At 38.2% G+C, this 13,358-nt stretch overlaps 1 protein-coding gene across 1 annotated transcript in view; it reads right to left on the bottom strand.

The window, feature by feature from the left end:
- Positions 1-4,357: 4,357 nt before the first annotated feature.
- LOC103716983 (uncharacterized) overlaps positions 4,358-13,358 on the bottom strand; it is a 28,850-nt gene continuing 19,849 nt past the window's right edge. The window contains exons 12-20 of the mRNA XM_008805206.6: positions 12,507-12,692; positions 12,297-12,389; positions 11,357-11,442; positions 11,205-11,271; positions 11,015-11,081; positions 10,798-10,934; positions 9,820-9,911; positions 9,594-9,660; positions 4,358-4,852 (exon numbers count right to left, since the gene is read on the bottom strand). Coding sequence (XP_008803428.3) covers positions 4,688-4,852; positions 9,594-9,660; positions 9,820-9,911; positions 10,798-10,934; positions 11,015-11,081; positions 11,205-11,271; positions 11,357-11,442; positions 12,297-12,389; positions 12,507-12,692 — 960 coding nt within the window. The 3' untranslated portion in view covers positions 4,358-4,687. The remainder of the gene's footprint in view (positions 4,853-9,593; positions 9,661-9,819; positions 9,912-10,797; positions 10,935-11,014; positions 11,082-11,204; positions 11,272-11,356; positions 11,443-12,296; positions 12,390-12,506; positions 12,693-13,358) is intronic.

Here is a 13,358-nt window from a genome sequence, read left to right as displayed (position 1 = left end):
TGCCTTGCTACCGTGGAAGAAGAGGAGGATGAAGACCCCTTGCTGCCGTGGAGGAGGAAGAAAGAAGAGGAGGCGTGGAGAGGAAGAGGAGAGAATTAATTCATAACTTCTTCCTTGCTACCCTTTTATAGATTGACTTTAGGGCTCCTCCTAATCTTATTAGGAGTATGAGACTATAACCCACCCTTGGATTAATGCCAAGTATCCAATCCTTGTGCTCATAGATGCATGACATGTGTCTATTTAATCAATTGATTAATTTCCTAATCACATTAGGATTTCTAATCTCATTAGGAGAATTAATTGATTTGGGAGCATGCATCCTACGACGCCATGTGGACTTTAAAGTCCGCATAGTGTAAACATGACTTAAGTCATATTCATCCTACGATGACATGTGGTCTTTAAAATCCGCACAAACCTTGGTTTAATCAAATTGACCCAATCATGAACCCAAATCAATTTGGGTCGAACCCAATTTGATTTGGCTCATTAAATCAGCCCAATTGCAATCCAATTGCAATCAATTCCACTTAATTCTTCTTTCATTAACTCACTAACACTTAATGGGTTAGTTCAATCACCAATCATATTGATGATTGATTTCTATTATGATTCCAAATCATAATTATGATAGTCTGACTAATTAAATTCTCTATGTGTGTGACCCCGTAGGTTCTATTCTGACTGGTAGTGAGAAATATTGAGATCTCCATCTCAATATCACTGAAACTCCTTTCAGTAGACTAAAACAATTTCAGTTCTACTCTTAGGGTTCACTAATCACCAAGTGAATGCCTTCGAGTCTCACAATCCACTAGTGACACCTAGCAGTATGTGGTGGCAACTCAGCAGAATGAAATATCTGAACCTCTTGGTGCAGTTAGCGTATGATACAGTCCCTCTATGATGGATCCCGACGTGACGGAGGTTATGGATATCTCGTCAAACCCCATCGTCTGTCATATATCAAATTTATACGACTTCCAGTTCGAGATATGGAAAACTCTTTTTCCAAAATATCTGGCCAGAAATTTATCGAACTCAGTCTCATAAATCACATAGGATCACTCCTAATCTATCAAGATCGATAGATCCCATCTAGATGCAACCCTATTCCAAAATGAACTACTGCAGCCAATTCGCACTACAAGGATCCGAATGACTAGGGCCCAAGTTCACATGCTCGTCAAACTACAGCAACCTCACAGTAAATAGCTGAGGCATCGCAGGTCAAAGGACCAGTTATACAACTGCAGCATAAGTAGTCACTGACGAGTGGATAGATATCCATGTGACTACTATCTTTGGTCACGCTCAGTACCTTGTTCTCTAACAAATACTTGCATAATCATTCCAGTGTCTCTACACCGTGGACTTGAGACTTGTCCATCTAACTAAGTGATCTATGCACTAATCTCAGCGGATCGATCACCGTCCCTCGTGATGGATCCATCGATCAGGAGCATTTAGAAATTAATCTATAATGAAACATGCCTCAAATTCTCAACTTCTTGAAATTATGTATCATCATCTATTAATTTCTTGGACAATTCATGGACACATACAAACATGAATGAAAAATAAATTGCCCAATCTTATTTATTAATAAGTGTCAAATTACAAATTTATATCCCAGATTACAAATATGCATCAGCCACGTTGGCTTCTAGGGCATACTTATAACATGAACTTCATGCTGACGTTGGTGCTCGAGGGTAAAGTCGGAAAACGCATGCAAACGTGTCTAAGTTGTGTTTCCTAGGATTTTTAGCCCCAAAACATATATATACTTGGAGGAGCACGTCGTTCTGGGAACAAAAAGGCTGCATTACAAAGAAATCATCAAGAGGGGCCACAAATTCATGGAGAGCTAATTCTTTGGTGAAGCTAGGGATGAACTCGCTTGGATGATGGTAGTTTTATTTATATTTGATCTATGTAATAGATTCTCATGTTGATACAATTCTTGTTTATCATCTCTCATCAATAGATCTTTTCTTATGTTGGGATAATCTTGAACTGATTCTTTTCATAGATTCAGCCATGTCTTTTTCTATAGAATTGTTGAGGTACTTGATTATATCTAGATTTGATTGTTTATCTAGTTAGTGTGATTTTTTGTTGAAATATTATCATTAGGTATATTTTTGTCTTCGAATCTGAGTCTAATAGGATAACAATTCTTGGTTTTAAAAGAGGAGAATGATTTTCTAGAATTACCACTAAATATTTTGATTGTAATGCTATATCTTCCGATTAGAGAATCTGGTGCTATGATCTCTAATTGAGTTATTCAATGGATCAAATATGAATGGAATTATAGTGAGAAATTTCCGATGTTTTGCTGCCATTAATTCTGGTCATATCTTTTTACTACTACAATCTAATTGTCAATTTACTTTTAAACATTCACATCACATTTTACCGCTTTGATATTTCTCCTTAGTTTTGTATTTTCTTTTAGTGTTTCTACCTTCTTCATGTGAAATCGACACCTCAATATATACTGCGATAGCCGCGTTATTCTTTGGGCGTAATCAAATTTTGGCGCCGTTACCGGGGAGAATGGTACAAGAAGCGCTTCAAAAAATAGGTTTGCTGAATTAATTCGTCAAAGCGGTAACCTCGTTCCATCTTCTTCTTTTTTTTTCTCTTGCTTTTTGTTTTCAGTTTATTTCATTCATAGTTTTGATTTGATTGTGCAAAAAATAAAATAAATAAATTATTTCATAGTTTTTTGTGTTCTTCGTATAGCTTAACATATCCCATTCAAAAATTCACAATATTTCAACATCTTGTACAACATTCAAGTTAAATTTATTCTTTTTAATATTTCCTTTTTAATATTTTCCTTTTTACAATATTCTGTTTCTTCTGGAACAAGCAAGATGGAATCTGCTAGTTTTGCTTATAATACATCCATTAAATAATCAATGATTGATGATGTGCTGAGAATGAGTCAAGTCTAATTACTCATAGCAATAAAAGCTCAAGAATGTTGCTATACTTAAAAAAACTCATGACCCCCAATCCTTTTTTTCTCTTCTGATGGACTCGTGACCCTCAATAACCTTCAAAAATTGCTCCAAGGAGAGACTCTTTTTGAACATGTAAATATTCTGTGCTTCTGCATGCTATATTATGGATCTTTGTGCCTGACCCAAGATTCCTCCGTGCTTAAAAAGAGCCCGTACTTTTAGCTTCTGACGTTTGCGTATCACTTTTTCCAGTCCAATGACATCAAAAAAAAAAAAAAAAAGTAAAATAAAGAGAGGAAGAGGGAGAGAGAGAAGGAAAAAACATAGAAACCACACAGAAAGATTGCGAGCTAAATGGTAAAAGAACAAGTTATTCATGGACATCTCATGTTCTGCTTCACAGAGCTCCTAATATAATTAAGCATAACAAGAATGCATATTTATATATGACACACAATATCTACATCTTACACACTATTTTGTTATACTTTAAAACAATTTTTATATTTCCTTGCAAAATATTAATAAATTTTATATAATGTATTGTGTACATCAATGATACAATATCAATACGGTGGTTTTTATGGTTGCTTGCGACTCGTTCTAGATTTTGGATGTAGTTGCTTAGCGCTCATAGCGATTCATGCCAAACCGAACTCATTGCTTTTCGCTATTTCAATTGATAAGGGCCACTCAACCGCTAGTCGCCTATGCCTCCCTCCCATCCCGCTCCCTTCTTGACCTCTAGAGACTCTTCTCTAAGGCGTCTTCATAACACCACACCATCGAGCTCACCCACTTCCCTCTGCTTGATGATGACAGTCTACGGTGTGATCTACAGTCAGTGATCTCGACGGAGACAATTGCAGCAACTGGGGACAATAACATCTCGGCATTTGGACCTCTTGTTACGCTGGCACCTCTCCCCACCCAAAAGCTCGCCTTTCTCACATTCTCTGCTGGTTTTCTGACCTGGCGTCAGTTTCGCATCTGAGCAAGCCTAGCTCGAGTTGGCTCAAAAATAAATAAGCCAAGCTCGACCGGAGCTGAACTCAAATTGGTAATGTATAATTTGAGCGAAGCTCGAGCGAGCTTGCTCATGACGGCTTGTTCACACTCCTAGCATCCAGCATCAAGACCGACGCTATAATTTTTGGGTTCTTTATTTAACGACAGCTCAACAACTAGCCACTAAGGCCAGTTTTTTTTTTTTTTTTTTTTTTTGAATCTGTTTGAATGTAACACGGCTTAGATTACACATATCAATAAATAATATGCCCATTAAGAAAAGACAGAAACATTCAATTGGAAACGCAACAGAAAGATTTGAGCTCAATATTCCAAATTTTAAGAGAACAAGCACGAAGACCAACACGAGCATTTCAAGAGTTCTTTATTGAGAGAGAGCTTTAGAACCCAGCCAAAAAAGAAAAGAAAAAGAAAAAGCCACCAATAACCACTCTTTCTTTTTTTTATCTTCTCGATTGTAACAGATCGGTCACACAATGCACTTACCAACAAATAATATACATATTTTACAGCAAAATCACAACCATCCTCTCATACCCTTGACATTCCGCAAGTTACATGCAGATCACACGCAGTCCATTCAAACTATGTGGAGACAAAGAATGAGTAATGATGATAAATACAGAGTTAAAAATTAGGGCAGGATTTGCAGTTCACAGCCTCAGCAACTGAAGAAACTACGATGACAAGACAGAATGCAGTGCAAGCTGCTGCTGGGGCTGCAAGGAAGACCAGGTTGAAGCCAGAACTGACGGAGGCAATGTCTGCTGAAGCTGCCTCAAAAGATTGATCATCCTGCTGGCAGTCTGTTCAGTGGCCAAATCCTTGCCCCCACATAAAATCTATACAGAGAACGAGCACCCAAGTTTATGAACGCCCAAGAGCTAAGTGAAAACATGATCCAATCCAAACTAATTCCATAGGCACTATTAGATGTGCTGTAAATGTAAGGCTTATTTTTTCCCACTATTCAAATATTCCATCAGTCTGTTGAGACAAAGTTGGTGTACATTAAAGAGTAAAGACATGATTAAAGAGTGACAAATCCTCCAAGATACGTTACCAAAAAGGTTACATGCTTCATTCATTTTCTACTCACACTCAACTTCTTGTCATTTTCTTTATGGTAAAAAAAGTCCATTAGATTATAAAAAAAAAATATCCATTAGATTAAAAAAAAGTACCCTTGTATTACACCCTAGTTCTCCTGTTCTATCTCAAGATTCAAGAGCCTACAGTGCAACATTTGATTCCCACTTTTGAAGCGTAGACACAGAAATATACAGATATAAAAAGATATAGTGCAGAAAGCCAGTAACAGCAACAGTAAACAAGCGTCTTGTGCACATACAATAAACATCAATGTTTAATTCTTAAAAATTTATATATTTCTAAGCCGCTCTTCTACAGGCTTCCTTGCTTTTATGGTTAGGGCATGAATAATGGTGAAGACCAATAAGGTTTCTATTAACACAACAAAATATTGCGGCAATGAATGTTGCTTGCTTGATCTAATTCAACTATAAGCAATCAGAACCACACTGCCGCCCACCTCCCCCTCAATATTCCCTTTCAATTTTTCCCTCTTGCACCTATTTCTATCATAACTGAACTTAGCACCTTTCCCCGATACACCTGGATTAACATTGACATGACAAAGGATTGAGTACAGAACACGAACCTGACCTATCACTAGAACTCTCAAAAACATCAAAATTAGGAAGTTTAGGTGACAAGGGAGAGAAAGACACAAGGAGTTCAAGCAAGAGAAGGATCAGAAAAGGGGATATGAGGTCCCTGCCAAGGATACTGTGGGCCAATCAGGGCCTAGATCGGGCAATGAGAGCAGCATGGAATGACGAAACTCGGTACAAGTAGGATGACCACTGCAATGGGCAAGGTAATGAGCAACGTTGAACATGAAGGCCATGGTAGGCAAGGTACGCAGAACCGATCGAATTGATGTACTGGTAGGAACCGGTACCGAACCAGCCAACCGCAAAAAAAAAAAAATTCGCGACACGCACGCGTTTCAGCCACGGAGTGGCATTTAAATGCCCATGCCGGCCGCATGGGCTCGCTGCCCCACGCGCGGTTCCCTACGTGCGGAATCGCGTGCGGGCTGCCCCACACGCAGAGCCCTTTTTCTTTTCTTTTCTTTTTCTTTTCCCTTCTCTTCTTCCTCCTTCCCGAACTCTCTTCCTCTCCTTTCTTCCCCTCTCCTCTCTTCTCCTCTCTTCCCCCTTCTCCCGCAAGCAAAGAAAGGGCCGAAACCGCGAGCAAAGAAGGGGCCGAAACCGCGAGCAAGACGGGTGATCCTCATCGGCCCGAGGCGACAAGTAGGCTTCTTTTCTTCTCCTCTTCCTCTTCTTCTTTCCTCCTCTTCCTTCCTCCTCTTCCTCTTCTTCCCCGGTGCTGCCAATACTGGGCTTGTACCGGTTCGCACCAGTACGGGCAAGGAGCCGTTCGGTTCTAACCCTAAAGGGATCAAAATTGAATTCAATGGCTGTACCGTACCAGTGCTAGCTGGTACCGGTCCGATACAGGCTAAACCAGTCGGAAGACCCTGATGGTAGGTGCAACTGGTCAGCATTGAAAATGAAAAAAGTTCCATTAGTGTTAGGTGGGATTTTAGTCAAGTAGCCAACATGTGCTCTACACATGGTTTATTTTAGTGGATGGCATTAGATGGATGGGTACAACCCATCAGTTTGATGGGCAAATTAACAAAAGATCCCTACTTTGCCAATCATTTACTCAATAGTGACTATTGGAAAGAACTTCTTATTCCCGTCCCAATAGCGGAAGGCCAGCTAGTTATGGACCTTAGCTATGTACAAACAAGGCACACACGTGTATAAAACAAGCAATAGAGTGAAACACATGCATAATTGTGTAGAAAACAAGGGATAAGCATACTAGGTGATATACAGCATATCCCTCTATCCTCATAACCACATCTGATGCTACATCTGAATCCATGTAACATAAATCTCTCCCCCCCCCCCCCTCCCTCGCTCCTCTAGAACTATAAAGACAATGGCTTAGAAGTCTACTAGCAAAGAGCTTAATTGAGCTCGAGACCTTCTGCCTCTCTGTGGTTCTTCTCCTTATGGTGCTCCTCATCACTTGGGTGGTCAGATCCAAAAGCAAAAACACCTCATGTTCAACCTTCCTCAACAAGCCAAAACATCTTGAAACTCCGATGCTGCTTTTGCCTTTGTCATGCTTCACAATGCTTGAAAAAGCAATTGCAGTATGTAGATTGTATATAGATTGTATAGGGACTATATAGCACATAGGCAGCATGAAAGCACCTAGGCAAGTACCAAGATGGAAGCAGAGGATGTAGAGGTGGGAGATGAAGAGGTAGAGAGGAAGGAATATGAGAATAGGAGGAAAAATTGGCAAAGGACGAGATGAAGCAACACAAGGAAGGAGAAAATGCAAGGTACCAGATAGCATCTGACTCATTGTCCATGCAAATTACAAAACATCCAAGCTGCAATACGAACTTCCTAGGCCTACGCAGGTGCCCAGGCTAATACTCTGACCAGCCACATATCAAGATAGCTGGAGGCCCTATCCAGGATGGCTAGGGAGCTACATATGTGGCCACATATGCAGATCCAAAGATCAATTTTAGGAGAGCACTTTTTACTTTTTCACTCATATATACCATAGCTCCTAGTGTCAAAAGCTTCTTTTCCAATTTTAGGAGTCCAATTTGTGCAGTGAACCGCTACCATGCATACCCTGACTCCATATCACTCAGCAATGCAAGATAGCAATCTTGGTTCTTCTTCTTACATTTTTAGCACGTGAATTTCCTCTATTATATGCAAATATTTAATTATGGGGCTTGAGTTAATTCTCATTATTAATCTTATACTTGATTATTGGACTACAATAATCATCTAAAATGTGGATTACACTCCACCTTCCACCAGTAAAATGGAAACTCTAGGGCTGCATTTTGACCCTCAGGTTCCATTCCACCATTTTGGTCTCCACTTCACCGAAATACTACATTAGTTCTCTAGTGAATAAGAGACAGCTCTGCTTTGGAGCCCAACAAACAAGAGGAGGTCTTGGTGTAATCTCTCACATTAATTGCTCATGCTTGGGGCTTTTTTTTTCTGAAAAAGAAAAAAAACTCCGTCTGAATTTAGAAACTTGATTTTGAATGTTAAAGAGTCCTTCATAATTACTACAAGGAGTTTATTGAACCATTGGATGAAAAATCACGAAATTTCTCACTAGCACCCTTCTTCCTTGGTAAATTTCTTGATGTTGACTAGCTTATCCCTACACTTTCTTTCTAATTATGTATTTGATCCCCAACAACTCTGTGGCACTCTCCTAGATGCATCTATATCAAAAATGAACACTAGAAACCACTGAAACAAATAGGAAGAAAGAATCTTATCTAACATATACTCCTTAATTTAATTAGTTTGGACTTATCTGAGTATCCAGAAAATGACTTTATTAACTCTGCCAAACTGCTGAATTGTTTGGACTAACATAGGCTAGTTGGCGATGGGATTTGGACTCTTCAGGCTGGTGGCTTGGACTACGATGTTTCTAGTGGACCCTTCATCCAGAAAACATGGTTGCCTGTGAATGGTATGCTGTACCGGTCGATACAAGACGTACTGTACCTGTACCGATGGGTACCGATATCGGTACGCGTATGCTTGGCGTACCGCATACCGTACCGACACTCGGTACGTCTATACTAGTATAGCACCGGTACGGGGTTCGGTACCGGTACGGCGAACCTTGCCTGTGATAATCTTAACATCGTTGACTGTTTCCTTGTTCAGTTTTCAGATGACAGCTAAGCTGCCAGATAGTAGTGGATAATATATTCCACTTGCAAAAGATTGACATTGAAACTAAAAGAAGACAGTATTCCCCTCTCTTCCATAACCTATGAAAGAAAGCTTAACCAAGAGAAGAATCTTATCTAACATGTACTCCTAAATGTAATTAGTTCAGACTTATGAGTGTCCATAAATGAGTTTATGAACTCTGCCAAATGAGTTTGCACTGACGTAGGCTAATTGACAATGCACTTGGACTCTGTAGGCCTATGGTTTCAGCTATGATGTTTCTACCAGACCCTTCAACCAGAAAACATAGTTGACTGTGATAATCTTAACAAGGTTGACTCTTTCAATGTTCAGTTTCCAGATGACAGCTAAGCTGTCAGATAGTAACTGATAACATATTCCACTTGCAAAAGATTGACAATGAAACCAAAAGAAGACATCGGTGTTCCCCTCTCTTCCAGAACCTATGAAAGAAAGCATAACCAAGAGCCAGAAAGAAACAAGAATGTATACCTGCTGTTACACATGTAAGCATACATAAAACTCAATGAAGTATCACGGTTATATATATAACTAAAATACAAATGCCAGAAACAGATAATAAAGATTATAATTTGCAAAATGACAATTGAATATTAGTTATTTTAGGTCTAAAGTATATCTGAAATGAGAATGTAATGGGCTGACAACAGAAATGGTTGTACAGGGGTACAAAAACACAAATGCTTAACAAATAAAAGAATACCTCAGCAAAAACAGAAATGATCTTGGGGAGATATTGATTGTTAGGACCCAAAAGCTCCCTATCTGACCTGTGAACAAAAGCAAAAAAGTACTGTTCATATACTTCTCAAATTATGCAGCTCACAGAAAGTAAAAACAATTCACCCCAACAAAAGCATGGAGAATCATATTTTCACCAAATAGAGCACCATTGATCAGTCTCATAACAAAGCATAGCACAAATTTACCTTTCAACCATTGAACAGAGCTGGTCGTGTACAATTTTTGCCTCAATCAGATCATTTTTTATAGGCAAGCAGCTTAACCAAGCAGGAAAAACCTGCCCAATGTAAAGAGAACTTTGTGATACAAGAAAAACCAACGTATGAATCATATGCTGGCCTTTTCGCCAAACATAATGCAACCAACTTTCATTCTTATGTTCAATTTATGGAATGACATTAAAGATGCATTTATGAAGAGAATAACAGACTAATAAGATGATGTAAACTTCACACAACTGAGAGGACTAAATATGCTAGATTGCCTTCTCCGTATAACTAAGAATATTGTCATGAAACTAAAGATAAATACAGCAGGAGAACGATGATAGCCAAAGCATGCAAAAAGAAAGATGGAAGTCCAGACAATATCATAGCAGATCAGCTCAAATTAAGTCTCACGAAAATGGGATGGGAAGCCCATGCATTCATCACCACTACAAATAGCCACTGAAAGGTCTGAGGAGGTTTGGCAACAATGAGAGTACTTTAACAGGCAGAAAAGTTTTCCGCATTAGCTACTAAAATATCCATGCAATTCTGATCACTCAGTCTTCACAAAGTAAAATATGCTATGAGAACTGCAAAAGGACCTTCGACTACTGTTAATGACATCAGAAGCTAGATCATGAAAAAAGATGATATGCACACTAACCATTACCTTCGTTAAGAAATTTAGAATCACCAGAAAATAAAGAAATATGCAATTAACCAAGATAAGTTGAAACTAATTTTTCATGTAAACTCACAACATAATGAATCTCAATTATTTTTGTCTTCCTACCAGTAAATATCTAATATGCTTTTTCAAAAGGGAACCCCTAGAGAGAGTGTTCCAAGAATGTCAGATCTCATAAGCACAAACTGTATTGGATGCACCTTCAATATATTTCATGCTTCTTTCTTTAGAGTAGATTTACACATACAAGAGCAATACTGAAATACCTGAGCTGCATCAATACTATCCCGATGAAACTGGCATATTTTCCCTAGAGCTAAAACAGCATTGTCGTAAGCCATTACATTGTCTGAATCAAGTGCATTCGGATGTCTTATCACATTATTTAACCTGCAGAGAGCCTCTGCAGAAAGACAGTATTTCATATAATGTATTAGATAAAAGGTCACAAAGACTAGCAGATATCAGAAATACACAAATTACCTCCAACTAGAGGTCTAAATACAGAACCACCAAACTCTGCACAAACCCCAACACCAAACACTGCAGCCTGAAAGTAACACATACACTGAAATCAATCCATGGTGACTTAAAGAGGAAGATGGGAAGTATGTGTTCGTGAAGATAGAGACAGGCAGAGAGAGAGAAAGAGAGGAGGCATCCAAATATGCACCTGTCTGACAGCTGCATTTCGGTCATTGCAAGCTTCTAATAAGAAAGGAAGATATGTGTCATAATACCTGACATACAGACAGATTAAAAACTATTAAATACAAAAATGCATATAAAATCACATTAAAATCAAATTTCATGTAAAACTCTTACTTAAGAGCTGCTTCTCGACATTGTTCTGCAACATCATCAAAAATACAAATGGCAATCCTTCTTTCTTCAGCTGTTTTATCCTTACCCTAAAAATAAAAGATTGTGGAAGTCAAAGAAAGCAAATGCAGGAAACTGTTGCGAAGCTAGAGCAGAAAATAATTTGCAAATATCACTTGTAGTACACATATAAGTAATTCGGTTATCTTTTTCATTGAAGGAGGTGGTTTCATTCAAATGCATTAGAAGAGACAAAACATTAGTCTCTGAGAAATTAGAGCTCTCACCGGTGTAAGGAACACCTAACAGTCTATTTTACAGCTGTGGTGAGCCATAAGAGAGGAAATTATTATAGGTCTTGTGAAAATTTTTGTCTACTAATATCAAATTAAGTGCAAAGGACTACTCAGCCACCACTTCGCATCATATGGATGACCTGAAACACTAACCTTAAGGAAGAAGTACCTCAGGTTTTAACTGGAAGATTATCAACTGAACTTATTGTGCAGGATCTTTATTTTTAAAGCTAGGTAATTTCTCTAAAATTTAGCAAAGGTCTTTCAGCACACTCACCTTTGTCTAAGCTTGTCTTCAGTTTGGAGGTTTATGTGACGAATATTGTTTTAAGATTTTTCCTGCCTGATGACTAAAGGTGTTTCATAGCAATACTTGCATGAAAATGGACATAATTTATCAACAATATCACAAACAAGATTTTATCCTTGATGTTGACCCCATCGGCAAGCAAAACAAGAACTGGCTTTCAAGAGTAAAAACAACAAAAATGATGATATTATGAAAAAGTGCATCAAAGACCAATGTCATCCAAGCCGCAAGTCATTCTATCTCAATAATACAGGTCCAATACTCTGAAGTAAAACATGCATACTACAAGCAGCTAGAGAAAACATATGAAAGGTAGCATGTCAGCTATGGAACATACCCACATGGGTGTTATATATATGGAAAGTTCATCAAAAAATGGTATAAAAGAAGCCTTGAATGTTTTGATCAAAGTGCCCAAGCAATCACCAACCTGCATCAAAAGAATAAAAAAAATTAAAGAATTCAACTGTCATAACTTGTAACAGATAGCAGTGACCAAATTAAATTTCTATGTTAAACATGATATATTTTGTGACTGAAAACACACTTGATCAAAGACTTCTTCTTCTTGTTCGTTTTCTTCTCTGAGTACTTCCCCTTCTTCAGCATCAAAGTCCTCTGCTTTTGTCCTCTCTGCTCTCTCTCTCTTTCTAGTTGTGCTAGCTGTTATCACATGCTTGATTTCATCCACTATGCATCTGACCTGGTTTTCATCGAGAAGTGTTCCAGAGAGCTGAATGAATACAACAAACACAGAAAACGTTAAGGCTCAGAGCTGTTTTGGTTGTCATCCTAAGAATAAAAATACCTGAATATATGCATGTTTTCATTCAAATTGATATATATAATAAGTACTGCACGAGTTAAACATCTAACAATAATTACAATAAAAAATCTGTTTTCTCTTCTACTTTCCTCAGAGCTTGGTGTGTGTACCATGTTTGTTAGTAGAATAGGTTTTCAGCCCTGAGAATTCATCCTTGCACTTGATAGTGGACTCGGTCAGAATACCAAACCCCTACTTCTCCTCATAATCTAATAAAATAATCAGATCTAAACTTCTTCACAACATTTTATTATCTAGCTCAATTCTCACTGTTTCGGTTTGGAGACACGAATCACATATAATCTCATTAATATTTTCAGAGACACAAATCACATGTGATCACATTATAATCTCTATGCTCAGAAAAAAAGTGAAGCCAAAGCTACCAATTTTGTGAGAGTAAGAAGTTGCTAAGTTGAGTCATTGATTTTTCCTACCATGTGAAAACTTGCATAAACTCTTATGCATCCTTTCTTTTGGATGATCAATCGCTTACAAGTGTCACTGGTGACACGAAAAGGCATAAATATGCCAACTTGCATTCCAATTTAATTTGACCTATTAATATACAGT

This window comes from Phoenix dactylifera, chromosome 5 (assembly GCF_051530095.1).
Source record: "Phoenix dactylifera cultivar Ajwa chromosome 5, Ajwa_hap1_PhDact_Kaust_v1.1, whole genome shotgun sequence".
Taxonomy (NCBI): domain Eukaryota; kingdom Viridiplantae; phylum Streptophyta; class Magnoliopsida; order Arecales; family Arecaceae; genus Phoenix; species Phoenix dactylifera.
The sequence above is the reverse complement of the archived record's forward strand: the minus strand, read 5'-3'. Positions and strand labels throughout refer to the sequence as shown.